The 20,381-nt window shown below is 34.3% G+C and overlaps 2 protein-coding genes across 13 annotated transcripts in view; one reads left to right on the top strand and one right to left on the bottom strand.

Moving 5' to 3' along the window:
* LOC111060042 (gastrula zinc finger protein XlCGF57.1-like) overlaps window positions 1–15,915 on the bottom strand; it is a 410,286-nt gene extending 394,371 nt beyond the window's left edge. Inside the window, exons 1-6 of one of the 3 annotated variants that reach the window (XM_039440951.1) lie at window positions 15,678–15,915; window positions 15,155–15,259; window positions 14,552–14,663; window positions 13,421–13,503; window positions 10,260–10,401; window positions 8,664–9,613 (exon numbers count right to left, since the gene is read on the bottom strand). In XM_039440951.1, coding sequence (XP_039296885.1) covers window positions 8,760–9,613; window positions 10,260–10,401; window positions 13,421–13,503; window positions 14,552–14,663; window positions 15,155–15,223 — 1,260 coding nt within the window. In that variant the 5' untranslated portion in view covers window positions 15,224–15,259; window positions 15,678–15,915 and the 3' untranslated portion in view covers window positions 8,664–8,759. The other 2 variants (XM_039440952.1, XM_039440946.1) reach the window with 2 other exon arrangements.
* The window catches only part of LOC111054622 (gastrula zinc finger protein XlCGF57.1), a 721,792-nt gene that overhangs the window by 540,805 nt on the left and 160,606 nt on the right, over window positions 1–20,381 (top strand). The window lies entirely within an intron of this gene.

The raw sequence follows: 20,381 nt of genomic DNA, 5'->3' as shown, positions 1-20,381 counted from the left end.
ATTTTGATCAAATTTATACCTAAAATAGTCATTGATAAGCTCTATCAACTACCACAAGTCCCATATCTGTAAAAATTTCAGGAGCTGCGCCCCATCTATGCAAAGTTTGATTTTAGATTCCCAATTATCAGGCTTCAGGTACAATTTGAACAAAAAATCTCAAGTGGAAAAGATTGAGCATAAAAATCTCTACAATCAAAGTTCAGTAATATTTTCAACTAAAATTGAAAATATGCTCAATGTTCGAGAAAATAAGATTATTGAATTGCAAACTGTTGGCAACTGTTGATTCTATAAAATAATATCATTCACTATGAAGAGATAGCAGACCTCGTGTGTTTGCTGCGTTATTGACCTGTCACCAGCTGGCTTAGATCTTTAAATAGTAGACTTGAGTTGCGTGGGAACACTACCGTCAGGTGATCAATTTTCATAACGGCAAGGAAAGTTGTGTGAGTGCGCCACACCAGATTTTTCATTTATGAACGATATGGGGAATATTTTTTTTTTAGTTTGGAAAGATAAATTTTTTGAATTTTTAAGAGAAGTTCTGTTAATATAGTCGAAACCGTTCATAATCTGGAAAGAAAACGGATTCAGCAATTCAACGACCCCTAACTCCCATAACTCGCTTATTAGACCACTTAAAAATTTCAGTTACCTCTTTTTCTCACTCTTATAATGATCTTAACAATTATATTGACAAAGATTATCCAATTTAAATGAAAAAAAAGTTTACCGAACAGCTTTTATGCCATGAGCACTTTTTTGAGCCAGCCAGAGAGAACAATAAACGGCTTTGTATGGAAATGGTCCAAGTGGCAAGCCCATCAAAGCTTCGTTTTGTCAATACAAACATAAAGGTCTGAAAAAGGGTTATTTTACAATTTTTAAAAGGTTTTATTGGGTCCTCCGGACCACAATGTATGTTAGGACCCCGCCTAGTATCACAACCCCCCCCGAAATTTTTTCCTGGGTACGGCCTTGGGATAGGCTCTAATTAATCTTTCTCTTCTCTGTATTGTTTTAGGGAATTTATTTACCCAGTTTTCTATTTCTCTTTTTTGTATTTTTTAGGGAACTTATTTACCCAGTATTCATCTTGATCATCTTTGTATTATAATCTTGAAATGTTTGTACTTATTATACAGTCTTTAAATTTTAAATTATTTTGAAAGGTAATTGGTTCAATTTAAAACGTTTTGTTATATTATTAATTGAAATAAGTGTTTTGTAATTGATTTTTTTTTTAATTTTAAAACTGTTTGTTCTATAAATTTTGATATGATTGATTATCGTTTGAAATGGATGCTGGAGTGTATGTAGAATTTTTAGTGGCGTTTGTTGATTAGAATTTTGCTGGTATGTGATTGTTTTTTGAGATGGAAACCCATTATTGCCTAAAGAAGGAATAACAGAGGTTATGACTTAGAGAGGCAGTAATGAGATAATATTTTTTGTGTTGATTACTTATGTTGATTGCCATAGATGCAAAATGATGATTAATTATGAATATTGATTGCCTTTGAAGCAAAATATTATTGATGTTTTGAATGGTTTCTTGTTTAATGATTGATAGTAAAGTTTTGTCATAAAATGTAGTTTGTGTTTAGAACATTGAAGAGTCGAAATAAACTATAGTATCCAACAAACGATGATTAACAATATTAAATAATTTGCTTTTTATACAATAATTTTGAAACCCTGAATGATAAATCATAAATGTGAAATGAACTTGCTATAAATGAAATGTTATATTAAATGATAATGAAATGCAGATATATTATGAAATGATTGTGAATAGAAGACCAATTGTCTGAAATTATTGAAATATGTATTGAAATTAAATTTTGTTGTGATAATCTGATGTTTTTTTTTTACAATTTTGATAATGATACAGGGTGTTATGAAATTATATTTCTATTTTGAAGAATGGATTAAAATTTTGATATTTGAACAGTGAATAGATGAAAATGAATGTTTTTTTTTTTATCATTGATATGTCCATATTTCACAATTTATGTATTGCTGACTGTATAATAAGATGTTAACAAATTTCAATTTTATAAATACTTAAAAATAATTTTCATGTGTATTAGATTGTATTGATAGCCTAATCAAGTTTTTCTTCTTAGTTTATAAGCATTTTAAGATAACAGGTACAGCACAGACATTAACATTGAAATAGTTATCATGTGAATCTCGAAATCAGTAACAAGTGAACGCCATGAAGAGTGTTAAGAACATTTGGGTGATTTTCAAACTAGTGTGACATATCTACGCCAATATCTACACCAATAACTACGCCAAAATCTACGCTGATGCCTACACTAATAACTACGCCAATGTCAACGCCAATAGCTACGCCAATGCCTGCGCCAACGCTGATGCTAACAACAAAAATATATGCCAATGCCAATAGCTATGCCAATGCCTGCGCCAATGCCAAAATCTGTGCCAATGCTGATGCCTACACTAATACCTACGACAATATCAACACTAATAACTACGCCAAAATGCCAAAATCTACGCCGATGCCTGTGCTGATATCAATGCCTGCGCCAATGCCAATAGCTACGTCAATGCCTGCGCCAATGCCAAAATCTGCGCCAATGCTGCACCAATGCCAATAGCTATGCCAATGCCTGCGCCAATGCTGATGCCAACACCAAAATCAACGCCGATGCCTGTGCTGATATCAATGCCTGCGCCAATGCCAATAGCTACGTCAATGCCTGCGCCAATGCCAAAATCTGCGCCAATGCTGCACCAATGCCAATAGCTACGCCAATGCCTGCGCCAATGCTGATGCCAACACCAAAATCAACGCCGATGCCTGTGCTAATGCCAATGCCTGCGCCAATGCCAATGCCTGTGCCAATGCCAATATCAATGCCGATGCCAAAGCCGACACCAAAGCATACACCAATAGCAATGCCAATGCTTATTGCTGACTCTGTATCTCAAACTTCAACACTACTGCATTACCTGGAGGTAATTGCCATCCATGTTCACATTCACAACTTTGAATTCAGAAGAACAGTCACAGTATCATGAAAGAATTGATTCAAAAAATCCTCTCCTAAATTATTCCTGTATGCAGAACTCTAAACCTTGAAAGCTGAAAATATCAAAAAACCAAACCTTACCTAAATTAATCCTCACCTAAATTAATCCTGTATGCAGCGTCTATCTCTTTTCCAAAAAACGAATTACATTGTCATTTCAAGCCTGAAATGTACATTGTATAATTACAAATATGATACAAAATTTATGTGACTCTGTATTGAATTTGGAATGCAGCCGTCTACTACAAACATGAAGCAATGCTAACTGAGATGTCAACTGTATCTAGTTTGGTATGCAGCAGTCGACTACAAATATCAGCCCAACACTACGTGCATCCAGATCAGCCCAACACTTAACGTCATCACATTGGAGTCACAACTGAAAATCATTGAGTTAACTGAAAATCATACTGAGTGCCTTAACGGACTGTTTTCCAAAATGTGCATCAATAAAATCAACCGCGTCAATAGTGAAAGAAATGAACATTTTTTGATTTATTGAAATTTTATGTGAAAATTAAATGTAACAATTCATCAATTCATTTAAAAAAAAAAATAAATAATAATAATAAATTTTTCATTCAACATACTAAATTTTTTTATGCAATAAAAATTGAATTTTCTATCTATTAAATTTATGTGCAATTTCAAAAAAACTATTCTTTACATATTAAACTTTCTGTTGAGATATTTTTCTTTAAATTATAAAGCTAAATCAAAAGTAATATTGATATTCTATATTTTGAGATATTGTTTGGAAACATATAACAAACGCTATTGATGAATTTTTATAATAATTTTCAATATTTTTGGATGACATGTAATGTTTTTCTAGAAAAAATTGTTACTGTTCTCGAATTTAAATTTCAACAATTTTCATTAGGGTCAATGTAAATTTTTTCTTTAAATTTTCAAACAGTAAAATTTTTTTATGTCAAGAGGGGGGTATTTGTAATATTACATTTTTCTTCTCACATTTGAATCGAATCTTCAATTCGAGATCTATGGAACTTTATAGTAAATGTCAGAGTTATCAATAGACGGACAAATTTTTTGACGGAGAATTTATTATCGTAAATGTTTGTTGCATTGTTCCATGGTGTCACCGAGGCAGGGTTAACAAATTACTAAATAAATCGTTTATTTAAATAGAATATATGTATAAAAATTTAAAATAACATTTTCAAAATAAAGTTTTATTGAGAACAGATGTAGAATGTGAATTCTAAACTTGTAAATTATAATGTTGTGGTGACGTGTCTGTAAAAAATCGATACTGAACGAGGCGTTGGCTTCATGACTTGCAACTTGTGGTCTTTTCCTGTTCTTGTCTTCTTCTGAAAAATGGCTGGCTACAAATGTTGTCGTGGAGTTTTGCTCTAAATCATTTTCGTTTATTAATGTTTTAAATTGAGTTTTATATAAATTTTTGTGCTGTTTTATTCAGATTTAGCTGTTTGTATAGTCAAGCCAATAGCCACTGTGTTTCAACTGTAAACTAGATAAGTATTTTAGTTCGTAATAACTCTGAAATAATTAGGCTTAATATATATTGTTTCTTGGTGTATTTGTGTAATTTCATCTGAAGATTATAAGTTAATTTGCTCTGAAAACTGGATTTCTCATTCATAGGCAATAGATCCATTCACAGTTTATCAAGAATCTATTTTATTGGAGCCGACAACTATCTTTAGGTTGATAGGTGTTAAATGCTATTCCAACCATTAAAGGAAAAATTGGTAGCACGGCACTGTGAACACGATAACTCCATTCCTAATTAACCGATTGACTTGAAATTTTAAACTTAAGGATCTTATACCATGAGGATCCGACAATAAGGAATTCAATAAAATCCAATTCAAGATGGCGGAAAAAATGGCGGATAATTACTAAAAAACCATGTTTTTCACGTTTTTCTCGAAAACGGCTCTAACAATTCCCTTCAAATTTATATCATGGATAGCTATTTATAAGCCCTATCAACTGACATGAGTCTCATTTCTGAGAAAATTTCAGGAGCTCCGTAATATTCTTCTGAAAAATGGCCGATAATGACTAAAAATCCATGTTTTTCACGGTTTTCTCGAAAACGGCTTCAACGATTCCCTTCAAATTTATACCATGGATAGCTATTTATAAGCCCTATCAACTGGCATGAGTCTCATTCCTGGGAAAAAATCAGGAGCTCCGTAATATTCTTGAGAAAAATGGCGGATAATGACTAAAAATCCATGTTTTTCACAGTTTTCTCGAAAACGGCTCTAACGATTTTCTTCAAATTCATACCATGGATAGATATTCATAAGCACTATCAAATGGCATGAGTCTCATTTCTGGGAAAATTCCATGAGCTCCGTAATATTCTTGAGAAAAATGGCGGATAATGACTAAAACCATGTTTTTCACGGTTTTCTCGAAAACGGCTCTAACGATTTTCTCGAGAAAAATGGCGGATAATTACTAAAAAACCATGTTTTTCACGTTTTTCTCAAAAATAACTTGACCGATTCTTTTCAAATTCATACCCTGTATAGTTATTTATCAGCTCTATCAACTGGCATGAGTCTCCTTCCTGGGAAAACAATGGGGGTCCACCCCATCCTTGGGAAATGGACTTAGTAACCTCCTTCTCGTGCATGAGGTAGGTAGGTAGCGCCAGTTCATAAAAAGAACACATAGTCGAGATATTTCATCTGTAGAACAGCTGTTTTGACGACTTTAAAAAAATGACGACTAAAAAAATCATCGAATTTCACAATTATTCACACAAAGAAAAAGTACTTTGAAAACAATGATATATTTATATACATATACAGAAGTCTGATCGTAGTTTCAAATATGAGCAAGGAAAGTTGTGTGAGTGTACCACACCAGATTTTTGTAATACTGACGCCATGTCAATACTAATACAAAAATCTGGTGTGGTACACTCACACAACTTTCCTTGCTCATTGAACTGGGAGCCTCATTCTTAAACGACAATAATTTAGAGAAATAACATAATGACGATTGGCGGCAACATAATTATTTGAAACTACGATCAGACTACTGTATATGTGTGTATATAATTGTTTTCAGAGTACTTTTTCCTTTGTGTAAATTGTGAAATCGGATGATTTTTTGAAAGTTGTCAAAACAGCTGTTCTACAGATGAAATATCTCGACTATGTGTTATTTTTATAGACTGCTCTACCTACCTACCTCATGCACAAGAAGGAGGTTACAAAGTCCATTTCTCAAGGATGGGGTGAACCCCCCATTAGTTTCTCAGAAAGGAGACTCATGCCAGTTGATGGAGCTGATAAAAAACTATACAGAGTATGAATTTGAAATAAATCAGTTGAGTAGTTTTTGAGAAAATCGTGAAAAACATGGTTTTTCGGTAATTATCCGCCATTTTCTCGAGAATATTACGCAGCTCCTGCAATTTTCCTAGAAATGAGACTCATGTCAGTTGATAGGGCTTATAAATAGCTATCCATGGTATAAATTTGAAGAAAATCGTTAGAGCCGTTTTTGAGAAAACCGTGAAAAACATGGTTTTTTAGTAATTATCCGCCATTTTTCTTGAGAATAATACGCAGCTCCTGCAATTTTCCCAGAAATGAGAGTCATGTCAGTTGATAGGGCTTATAAATAGCTATCCATGGTATGAATTTGAAGAAAATCGTTAGAGCCGTTTTTGAGAAAATCGTGAAAAACATGGTTTTTTAGTAATTATCCGCCATTTTTTCCGCCATCTTGGATTGAATTTTATTAAATTTCTTATTGTCGGGTCCTCAAGGTATAAGGACCTTAAGTTTGAAATTTCAAGTCAATCGGTTAATTAGGAATGGAGTTATCGTGTTCACAGACATACACACACACACAGACAACACCCAAAAATCATGTTTTTGGACTCAGAGGACCTTGAAACGTATAGAAAACTTGAAATTGGGGTACCTTAATTTTTTTGGAAAGCAATACTTTCCTTACCTATGGTAGTAGGGCAAGGAAAGTAAAAACATGTTATGCACTTATGCATTTATGTTAGCACTGAAAAATGTGAAAACCTTGCAGGAAAGTCTGTTGACTTTCAATCTCGATTAAATGTCATGAGAGCCAATCAGAGAAGCCTTCTCTCATTGGTTCTTGTAGAGTTTAACAATGATTGAAAATTTAACAGGCTTTTGTGCAACTAAAGGCTAGTTATTTGTTTTGGTGGTGTAATTAATTCTACCTAAATTCTTGTATTCTCAACAGGAAACAAAATATATTTTATTGCACATAGATTTTTGTTTATATAAAAATTCATTACCTCACATGAAAATGATAATATTCAATTTTTTTCAAATTCATTTCTCAAAAACATACACAATATTATAATAATATAATATTATAACATCTAAAAATAATACTATTGAATATATAAGAATACTTCCAAATATAACTCAAAAGAGGTTTACAGCATAATGCCAAAACAAGCCTCATTTACACCAAAAGTATGATACAAAAATGTTGTTCTTGAATAAGATTCAAATATTGAAAATTGGATTAAGAAAACATATAAAATATTTTTCTTTATGAAATTTGGTGGAATACCATTTTTGGGCCAAGCCTGTTGTATCCCAATCATATTCATATGATCAGTGACAATTATTGATGTATTCACATTTAAATTTTTACTTTCCTTGCCCTATTACCATAGGTAAGGAAAATAATGCTTTCCGAAAAAAATTAAGGTACCCCAATTTCTAAATTTCTATACGTTTCAAGGTCCCCTGAGTCCAAAAAAGTGGATTTTGGGTATTGGTCTGTATGTGAGTGTGTGTGTGTGTGTATGAGTGTATGTGTGTCTGTGTACACTATATATCATCTCCCAATTAACGGAATAACTTAAAATTTGGAACTTAAGGTCCTTTCACTATAAGGATCCGACACGAACAATTTCAATCTAATGCAACTCAAGATAGCTGATAAAATGGTAAAAATGTTGTCAAAAACAGGTTTTTTTGCGATTTCCTCGTAAACGGCTCCAACGATTTTGATAAAATTTTTACCTAAAATAGTCTGTGATAAGCTCTATCAACTGCCACAAGTCTGATATCTGTAAAAATTTCAGGAGCTCCGCCCCATCTAAGCAAAGTTTGATTTTAGATTCCCAATTATCAGACTTTAGATACAATTTAACAAAAAAATTCCAAGTGGAAAAGATTGAGCATGAAAATCTCTTCAATTAATGTTCAGTAACATTTTCACCTAAAATTGAAAATAAGCTCGGAATTCGAGGAAATGTTATTATTTCAATTACAAACTGTTGGCAACTGTTGATTCTATTGAATCATTCACTATGAAGAGATGGCAAACTTTGTGTGTCTCCAGCCTTATTGTCCTGTTACCAGCTGGCTGAGATCTTAAAATAGTAGACTTGAGATGCGCGGGAACACTAGCATCAGGTGATAAATTTTCATAACGGCAAGGAAAGTTGTGTGAGTGCGCCACACCAGATTTTTCAATTTTTGAAGCCAGAAAGAAAGTAGAACTAACCTCATTCATGGCAGACTCAACTGCAGGATTTACCCACAAAGTTATTACTTATTGATAAAATAAATTGAATCAATTGAAGATGGAGTTTAATTGAAAGATTCAAGGTAGAGTAGATAACTAATTCAATAAAGTTTGATAAGAAAGTGAGGGTTAACAAAATTATGCTTAGCTAGGAGTTGTTTCTCCAGTATGTGTTCTGGTATGTGCTTTCAAATTACCTAATCTAGCACATTTGAAGTCACAAAACTTGCAGCTGAAAGGTTTTTCTCCAGTATGTGTTTTGATATGTGCTTTCAAACTACTTAGATAAGAACTTTTGAAGTCACAAAACTCGCAGCTGAATGGTTTTTCTCCAGTATGGGTTCTGATATGTACTTTCAAATTACCTAACTCAGCACTTTTGTATTCACAAAACTCGCAGCTGAATGGTTTTTCTCCAGTATGTGTTTTGACATGTGCTCTCAAATTACCTAACTCAGCACTTTTGTATTCACAAAACTCGCAGCTGAATGGTTTTTCTCCAGTATGTGTTCTGGTATGTGCTTTCAAATTACCTAACCTAGCACTTTTAAAATCACAAAATTCGCAGCTGAAAGGTTTTTCCCCAGTATGTGTTCTGATATGTCTTTTCAATCTACCTAACTCAGAACTTTTGTAGTCACAAAACTCGCATCTGAATGGTTTTTCCCCAGTATGTGTTCTGATATGTCTTTTCAATCTACCTAACTCAGAACTTTTGTAGTCACAAAACTCGCAATTGAATGGTTTTTCTCCAGTGTGTTTTCTATTGTGTACCTTCAAACGACTAAACTTTGGTGTCTTATAGCTACAGTCAGCACAGCTGTATAGCTTGGTCTTTTTGCCAGCCACAGATGACTCAGTGCACTTCTCCACTGGAGAGGTTGAATGCTCATTCAGTCCACCCACTCCTGTTGCATAGTCTCGGCCAGATGTGCTGCAGTTTGAAGGCCACATCTCTGGTTCGCTCTTCACTGCACTTTCTTCAGCCTCTTGCTCGTCTGGAATCATCAATAATGCAACTTGTAAATTATCAAAACAGAATATTATATAGTGACATTCACGTTATGAAGTGAGTGGAAATGATTGGATAATGATCTGACAATTTTGTGTCACAACCGCCTTCTTTTGTAGGTAATTTTGAGTCAAGTCCTCCAAGCATATCTGATATAATATTAAATGTTGATTATTGCTAATAATGCATTTAAAATGTATATCTCATTTGTCAAGATCATTATTCAATAATACATTTTGTAATTGTAAGTATTCTTATGGTTCATTATATTTTTCTTTATAGCTAATGGTGATAATTCTCCATAGTGATGATGGATTGGTTATCATAGGTAATTAATGAAATTGAAGAAGTCAAATTTATAACAAAAAGTAGACAAACATCATTAGATTGATACATCCAATTTTATGGAATATTCTGAACACATTACATCTAACACACTAAACATTTGTTGTGTACATGTGCATGGTTGACATGTGGCAGACAGCCCATTCAGGAGTAGCATTTACACAGGAGTTCCACTCCCAAACATCAAACCACTTCATGGTTTGGAAGCTGGCCACAATCTAATCCCCCGAGCAAGGAGTGTAGACCCTGGTCAATCAAGAATCGTTTAGTAATAGAATGCATCTCACCATATGCATCCTCTTTGATGAAGATCATGTTGTAGCCAGGGATTAGATAATGCTGTTGGCTGCAATCATCTTCCACTGCAGCTGGTTGCTGGCTGCTATCATCCTCCTCCTCCTCCTCCTTTTTAACAGTAACTGTCGCCATCTGCAACACATACACATTCACAATCAATGCCATGACTTGTATTATTATTATAGACTACATTATTCACAGTGGTTTATGAGGTCATTAATTTTAGATGACTAGCAGACTGTATTGTAGAAGGGTTCATATAACAGTAGGTGAATAGCTTTTTTATTATGTAGAATGAGAATACAAAGTGTAGGAATGAAAAGTGGTATTTACCAAAGATTTATTCTTTTTCTACTGAATATAACTGTTACTAGTACTAGGACTAACGATCAGTTTTTTCTATCCTAATTTAAATGACTTCAAGTCATTTTACAAGAAGAATCTTGTAATAGCTTCTCCTTGTTTTAAATTAGTTCATTCATGATCACTGCACTAAATTGATATAGGTAGCCTATTTATTTTTTTCCACTTTCACTAAGCACTCCTGGAGGTTTAGACCAGATCTGTTGGCTTCTTCCTTTTCAATCTCCTCGTCAATGTTGAGTTGTCCAAAAGCTGGATTTCCTCAACATTTTGGTGGTCATGTAGAGCCTCTTCATAGGACAATCATCTCCTTGACTGTCTCCACCTGGAGGTCTCTATGAAGGTCGGTGTTCCTGATGAAGTATGGAGCATTCACCCATTGACAGCATTCCGCAGAAACTTGTTTTGGAATCATTGGATGATGCCAATATTGCTCTCTGCTGTACAGCCCCACAGTTGTGCACCATACAACCAGACAGGCCTCAGTATTTGTTTGTAGAGTAGAATTTTATTATAGGTTGATAAGCTTGAATTCCTTCCTATCAGCCAATACATCCTACTATACTTGAAGTTGAGCTCATCCCTCTTTTTCTTGACATGGCTTTTCCACCGAAGTTGGCATCCACAGTAATGACAAGATATTTCGCCTCGTTTGCATATGGAATCACGTGGTTGTTGATTCTGACTGGTATGCAAAGGTCACATGCAAAGACTTCTTCTCATTCAATTTAATTCTCCAGTCTATGGTCCATTTTTAATTTTTGTGAGACTTACTAGAATTTTCCTTGTTGCTTCTTCATTGCTGTCTCCTGGAGCTAGGACTGCTGTGTCATCAGCAAACGTGGCAATGATGTTTTCTTCTGGTACAGGAATATCATTTGTGTAAAGAAGATATAGAATGGGCCCCAAAACACTTCCTTGGGGCACTCTTGCTTCAATTTTCGATAACTTTGAGTAGCTATCTTCTTGTTTCACCCTGAAGTACCTGTTTGATAGGTAGTTGAATGCTTACTTCTTCTAAACCCAAATTGATGATCAGGATGATCTGGACCAAAAATTTCTATTGCAATTTGTTTCTGTTAATTATATATCTACATTGTAGAAAACTTGCTGGCAAAGTTGTGAAGCTGGAAAAAGATAGCACTATCTGCATTGTCAAATTACAGACAAGGATAGTTACATCAATGTTAATCAAATATTATCATTATTACATGGACCTCACTAGTCAGCTTGGGTAGATGTTAGGCTACCATAGGTGAGTCTAGAACTCAGCTTTACAAGATAAAATTGTACTACTGACTTGAAACACTTATAGAAACCAGATCACTTTTATTGAACATGCAGATTATTAATTGCTCAAACGTGATTGAGACAAATATTCAATAGAAATATTATGTGTTGACAAACAAGTTGGCACAAGAAAATTGGTTTAGTCAAGTCTCAAGGAACGACTTCTTGGCAAGAAAAGACAAGACTTGAACAACAAGTTGGCACAAGAAAATTGAGTCAAGTCTCAAGGAAGGACTTCTTTTTAAATAAATTCAACTGCCTAACTTAAAAACTAGTGGCCACTAAGTCTATTACTTATGTGCCTTTTGTTTAATTTTGTTTGAGAGTTAAACTAAATTTTTTCGCCTTTGGTTTGAACGTGTTGGGATAGCATACTAAATTTACATTCATGATAGATTATTTGAACAAACTAACTTCAACTCTGATTCTACTTTTTTATATCGTCTACTTTTCTAATTTTTAGATCAGACTATAATTTACATTGGAAAAACAAATAAAACATTTAAAAATAGTTGAGATCGATTCACATTTTTATATCACAGCCAGTCAGGAAAAAGTAGGAACAAAAACAGTGCAAGAAAATTTTCTTGTTAAAGCTCATCTGGACTTTGTCTGTATTACCAACCCAAGGAGAATATAACTATTCTATGAATTAATCATTCCATTTTTGGCGATTATAATATTCATTATTTTACTAGCCTGTTGAATTCACAAATTGTCTTTATATCAACTAATACTATTATTATTTTCCAATGGATCTGTGACATCATCAAGCTGACTGGACATACAGCCTTTGGCGGCCTATTCAAACTATTGGTTATTAGCTTAGTGAGACGTCCTTTTCTGAACTGTTTCCTTACAACTGTCACCCAGTTTTTGAATAATTTATAAAACAGAAACTCAGACATCACTAAACTTGTTAACTCCAATTTTGCATAAGGATTCTTAATTTACTGAGGTTGATTGTGGGCCTTTTTCCATTTTCATTGATCAATTGATAATAATCTTGACAATAGAACAAATTTATTTAATTTGTAATACAATTCCTACAAAGGATAAAAAGCTCAAAGAGTATAAATTATAGAATATTACAAGTGTTGATATTTTCAATAGCAAGTAACTACACAACTAGATTCGATTCATTTGTGCTTCTAACAGACTCTTGCAGAGCACAGGTAACACCTGCTCCTGAATGAATAAAATATGGATATATTGTGTGGAAAACATGTTTCCACTAAGACTTATTGAGACATGAAAGACTTGAGATAAAATAATTGAAACAGATCATTCAAAAACTGGTAACAGATTCTCTATAGAATGGAAAACAACACAATCAAAAGACTCAGAAGTCAAAAGTATTGTTGGAAGCCCACAGTGAAAATGTGTATGGTACACAACAGTTAACAAGATTCTACTTGACAACAAGAACTTACAAATAATCTCGAATACAGTTTATAAGCAAATGGAAATGACTTTCAAACAGACAAACTCCTCTTACCTGGTATGGACATAACTTCTGTTTATCGCAGCCTTCAAACGAATCCTCCAACCTTACTGATACTACTTCGGCTATTCTACCACCTGAAATACAAACCAGCACATGAATATTCACTCCAGTGTTGTGAGTAGAGTAGAGACAAAAATAAGTAAATTTAGTAGATAAGGATATTTATGTAAGTCAAGGGAAAAGGCCGGAAAGAGAACATGAGAAGAATGTAAAAGGTCAAGGAGAAGCAAAAGAGGAGGAGGAGTAGAAGGAGGAGGTGGAGGAGGATGATGTAGAGGGTGGAGAGGATGAGGTGAGAGAGGAAGAGGAGGTACAAGAAAAGGAGGAGGAGAAAGAGTTGGGGGACCAGTAGGAGGTTGAGGAGAAGGAGCAGGATGGGAGAGAGTACAATGAGGAGGAGAAAAATGAAATCCAAAGAAAAAATAAAGAATAAAAATAAAATACAAAAAATACAAAGTAAAATCCAAAAAATACAAAGTAAAACCCAAGAACTAAGAATTGCATAATTATATATTGTTGTGGTGAGAATCTATACACATTGTCAATTTTGATAGCATATCAAATCTATTGAATTCAGGATTTATCATAGTTAGCAATGAAACAAATATGAATATTGGTTTTGTTAGTGATCCTGGTTAGATAACTTGCATCATAGATATCTACTATGGAAAATATTGGGAATAAATAAGTGGCAACAATACGTTCCTATCATTTCCACAGATTTCATAGGGTGAATGTCACAACAGTGTTTGCACACCCTCCTGTTAGCTGCTCTCATTTCAGGAGATTCCTAAATGTTTATTTATTTATTACAGAACAAAGAACACTACAGACATAAGGCCCAAAACAGTCTTCACTACAATTTACAATCGTATTAAGCAAGTTATTAAAAAAAAGAGATACAGTAAATGCAATTTACAAATACATAAGAAAAATATGAGGAAAGCATAGGTAATTGAAAGTAATCTAAGTATAAGTAATAAATATGAGACAGTTCCTGTGATTGGTGCAGTTGAAGGCTACTTGAAACACACAGCTAATGCAAATTTAAGGAAAGAATGCAAATACAAGTTGAATTATGAATTACATACAACACATCAACAATGTTATCACTATACTTACCACACACTTCTTTTTCAATGGCCTTAGTCAGCCTGGAATCTGATTCTCCACTCAATGAATTGTGCTCTGAGACTGGTGATTTGCTATCTGTTATTTGGTCACATGTGGACATCTGCAATTAATTAAAATGGTACCAGTTACCAAAAACTTTTCAAAGTGGCTTCAACAATTATTGAGAACTTGCACAATGAATAACTGAATGGGAGTCAATTCTAGTGATGGGATTAATTTATTGATCATGAGATAATTAACAAATTTCAGGGACTCTGGCATGATCTAAAAACTGTACAATTCATAGGTACACTCTCATTCAGCCTTAACAATAATTATCAACAATAATAGGCTTGGACAAACAAAATATCAACTTGGAATTTAGAACTTAAAATCCCCATAAAATATCTTTAATTTCTACTTTTTCTCTACAGTGCAACTTGGTAATTATGTACCATAATTGGGATGAACAAGTCTATTTGAATTGAAATTTACACTATGAACAAAGATATTGTGAATTTTCTCCATGTATTAAGGTAAAATAAAAACGATATTGTCAGTATCACAAGATTATGTGAAATTATATGACACAATATTGCTTCATTGACTTACTTTTGACTGATTCTCATATTCTAATTCATCCTTCAAGGATAATTCATGGGCGCTTCTGCCAATATCCATTGGAGCAATCAGGAATGCTTCAATTTCTTCCTTGATCTGAAATCCATTCAAAGTATACTCAAAAAAGTGGATAAAATTATTATATTTATCAGTAACCTCCAATCAGAGAACACCGCGAACAGTGAACACAGACTGTGACTATCAGAACATTGAAGATTGTTGAATGTAATTATGAGAAATACAAACTATTGTAAAGCTTAAATAATAAATTATATTAAATATTATAAAGAAACGATTAAATTTATGATTTATCTGTCATTTGAACAATATAGCCTGACCTACTGCATCAATTTTCGAGAATATGTTTTGAGACACTTCTACACTGAATAAAAAAAGTCTAGATATGGACAAAATATCCATGTTCTGCAAAATTGTATGTTTTCATGCAAGCTCACTTGACTGCTTAGTATATTCAATTTGTCAAGACTGTCAATACAGATTTGTCAAATTTTACCTATTATAAGCTATTCAGTAAATTGGTTTAGATGTTAAGATTAAAACTTTGGTCAGCTTATAAACAAGCTATTTAGTCCAAGTCCAAACTTGTTTTACCTACATATAAGTTAATAGAGTATAATCTTGAGTTAGGTACAACATTATTAGTGTGGTATTGGTGATGTTGAAATGACCAGTTCATATTGTGTGGATCATTACATTTTCCAAAGCCATCTTGTTAAATTTTGTGTATTTATGTGTTTTTTTTTTTACTGACGAAATATATCTAGCATAAAGCTGGTCAATGTTTGAATGAATTGAACATGCTTTTATAAATTAAGAAATTAATAAGAGTAATACTTGCGCAAGTAAAATTAGTATTAAAGGTATTTATTTGAAAGAAAAATATAGATCAATATTTCAGAAATTTCTATTAAATCAAAGAAGTACAAAATCTAGGCTATTAAAACATATGCATATGATATTTAATTTTTGCAATACAATTTGCGATAATTTATTATAGCTCTAATTCACTAGATGAATGGCTCTACCTATTCCGTCAGGTGCCGAATCTTGCACCCTGAGATAAAAATATATATTCGATACAAATAAATCTACTAAGTACTAGAGATTTTAATATATATATATATTTGGATTATTAGTGGCTAATTATCAAGCTGATCTTAAAGCACACATTTTTAATTGAATTGTCCAAGTCGACAAGTATTAGCAAGCGCATATCGCAGCTACATGCAAAAGAATGCATATGATTTTAAGATAAAGGCACATGGTAATGATTCGTGCCATAAATCTAGAATATAAAGTTTAGCCTGTGATATTTTACTGATTTCAATTATTGTTCTATTTTTATATTATATTTTTTATCGCTCTTTATATATTTTTTGCCTCGCTTTATTTTTTGCATTATTTGTTTAATATATGTATGAAACGTTCATGGTGTGCAATTTATTTTATAAGCCTAAACTGCTATTACTTTCTAGTCAAAAATATATTATGTGTTTAAGCCGGTTGGAAAATAAGTCACAGCCTGTAAACTAGCCAAGAATAAATTAAAACAAAACATTGGGGGCGCTAGAGCATTATAAAAAACTTAAGTATAAATACCTTGTCGTATGAGTATCCAAACACTTTACACATCACTGTTTCACTGTAAGTCCCGGTTGTGTCTCTTTTTAAGCATTTTCGCTTATCATTTTTATCACTTTTTAATTAGCATTTATCATATTTGACATAATGAATCACACTCCCGCAAACTCTGAAGTTTCATATATGTACGGCGGTTGCACAGATCCCACTTTGTCGACTCCAAGCACATCAAACCCCACCACGGTAGATGCCAATACGCCACGAGAAAGGGAACCAGGAAGCGTCGGGTCGATAGTCTTCGATCCACCAGGTCTGCAACCTCTATCATCCACTCGAATCGACGCCGCTGACACACCATTGAATCAACGGATAGCAGAGATCAACTTTGAAGGGGGCGAGGAGCAGCCTGCAGAACCCGCATCGCCGGAGGCCGAGTCACACCTGGGCAAACAAAGTATATTTTCAATCACAGAGTTAGATCCGCTTCAAAAGGTAATAATGGAACAAACTAGCAGTACTTTCAACATTATGTTACAAAAAACAATGGATAATATGATGCAGGAGATTAAAAAAGAGATTGCTACAGTAAAAGAGGAAAATAAACAAACAGTGGAACAGGGCATGAAAGAGACCGCAGGCGCTATAAAATCAGTAGAACAACGGTTGGATAATATTGAAACTAAAGTAGAGAATCATAGGGAAGAATTAAAAGCAATGATAATTCTACAAAACGAAAGTCAGGATAAAGTTACGGCAGGATTATCGGAAAGGTTGGATACGGTTACATGTGAACTCAATGAAAGGATAGATAACCTAACCATACAAATCACTACACCCATTCAGGATATAACCAACAACATTAAGGCCGATTGCCACCAAGAAATCCACAAACAAATTACCGTTGCCAATCAAAACTTAACAACTACAGTTGACAAAAATATTAACATTATTAAAGAAATACAAAAAAAACAGATTAATACGTCCACAAAAATGAACCAACTGCAAGGTAGCATCAACCAAAATACAGAAACCTGTAAAGCTTTAACGGAACTCTACTAATTTAAAAATCCACTCTGACTCAATTAAATCAAGAAATAAACGCAAATAAAATTACACATAATAGTCAATGGCAGATAACACAGGAAAAAATAACAGCATTAGAAAATCATATTCAACAACGACCTCAAGGGATTCAAACAGACAACCTCAACGTTCATAGTATATTACAAGGACTAGGAAAATTTGATAATACTGATCGCCATTTGCAACCTCAACCATTCATTGATCAGATAAAATTAGTACAAACTCTTGCACCTACCTCTTGGAATTTTTGGCGTCTTCGTTTGACTAGTTATTGATTGGCGAACCCCTGATGTTCTTTCGGAGTAGAGCCCATGAATTTACATCATTGGATGAGTTTGTAGCTGTCTTCCTGGAACAGTATTGGAGCAGAAGTAAACAGGTGGACGTGCTAGCGGACATTATATCATGCGATTTCAACCCTAACTTAGACGGTGCATGTACCACTTTCGTCACTGCCCTACAGTTTAAAAATTCTCAATTGAGCGAGCCCATTAATGAATCGCATTAGCAAGTATTATTTTAAAGAAGCTACCGTATCAAGTTAGAATGGCACTCGCCACACAACCCATTACTGATTGTAAGCAGCTGATAAATCATTTATATGGCATACAGTCTGCAATGGCAATATCAAACCACCGTTCAGACCAGAGATACGCACCAAATCAACATAACTCAAAATTTAATCAGTATAACAGCCAAAATTATGAACCGGTATCATATGATCGCTACCGATCTGCTCCTCAATTTGAACGCCGCTATGAGCACAGGCAAAATGGTAACTGGAATAATGAAAAATTTCAAAATCGCACAACCAACCACTATGCCCAGCAGAGCAATCGTAAGAATCACTATGATGGCCGTGATCGATTAAACTCACATAATAATCACACACAAAACAATTACAACAGAAATTATAAACCGCCACCTCAACAAGTAAGTACAAATTATACATTAGCACATGCAATAGGATTGAATCAACAAAAAACCCAGAACCCAGCACCCAACGACCCGCCACCAGATATACAGAAAACTACAGCTAATAAACCATGACTATATGATACCCCCGATATAGCAAGCACAAGCTCAAGTGAAACAAACCAAGAAAAGCAGGATATTTCAACATCATACACCACATTCAGAAATGATTTACCGGAGACTTTGTTAGAAGAAATGGAAAAAGAAAGCAGGCTACCGGATATCCAAATGCAAGCGTATATCGATATAGAATATATGGAATGAAGGTTCAAGCATTAGTAGATAGTGGTTCACAATGTAGCCTCATACAAACAGACATATTTCAACGTCTGAAAGAAAAAACAAAATTAGCTACTCTACCGTTAACCAACGATATGTATCAGGTATCAGTCCAGGACGGCGAATATAATAAACTACTCAATGTTTACTGGAAATAAATCTTCAACAACAACGATTCGCATATACATTTCTTGTATTACTGTTTCCGGTCCGCACATAATAATAGGTACAGATTTCCTACAACACTTCCAGGCCTGTTAAATTTCCAAACCTCGAAATTTCATGCATTTACCGAAACCGAAGCATACGAAGTTATAGTACCCCTTGATCTGAAGAAACGCACTGAAGGAATCGCTGAGGTACATTTCACTCACTACATGGAAGGCGTGCCGAGGGAGTGGGGTATCCACGGAATGGAAAATGCTATGGAGTGTATGGAGGTACTAAGCCTAACACTAAGGACCGAACGCCATCAAGAGCCGACTTTCTATCCAGGGAAATAGACGCTACATATGTCAAGATACCAACCTGAGATGTTTCGCCGTAAAGAGTGGAGATAGCATACATATCCTCCCAACATCCAACCACGAATTCATACTGCCATGTTAACACCTGAAAGAATCCGTATCGCCCAATATGAAGACCCAAGACTGTCCCGGATCCGCGAACTGATGGAAGAAGGAGCTGCCGAACCGCCCGACTACCTGCGACAGTATACCCGCTACAAAGGATTTATGTTCCACCGACCGGCTAAAAATACTTACGACTGGCGCCTAATCATCCCCGCTAATATGGAAACAGATTTGATAAAAGAAGCTCACGAACGCATTGGACATTTTGGAACTACAAAGACCCTCCACCTACTAAAAGAAAGCTGTTATTTTAAAAGCATGCATAAAAAAGTGGCCAAAATAGTGAAAGCTTGCGATATATGCCAGAAAGCCAAATACCCGCGATACCATATCAGAGGTGAAATGAATCCCATTCTCCCCAGCGCACCATTGGAATTGATATCAGCGGATATATATGGTCCATTGCCCATGGCGCAATACAGAAAAAAATACATATTCGTGCTTACATGTTTTTTTCAAAATATACCATGCTATTTCCCATAGGCAAATTGACGGAGAAGTTTTGGCCCAATGCATAACGGAAAGATGGACAAGTGAAGTAGGAAAGCCCAAACGAGTACTATCCGACAACGCAACCTATTTTGTAGCAAGCAGTGGAAAGAAATACTTCACCTGGCTAATATTAAATGGTCGAGGACATCTCTTTA

The sequence above is a fragment of the Nilaparvata lugens genome, chromosome 14, assembly GCF_014356525.2.
Source record: "Nilaparvata lugens isolate BPH chromosome 14, ASM1435652v1, whole genome shotgun sequence".
NCBI classification, from domain to species: Eukaryota; Metazoa; Arthropoda; class Insecta; order Hemiptera; family Delphacidae; genus Nilaparvata; species Nilaparvata lugens.
This window is presented reverse-complemented; position numbering and strand designations above follow the sequence as displayed.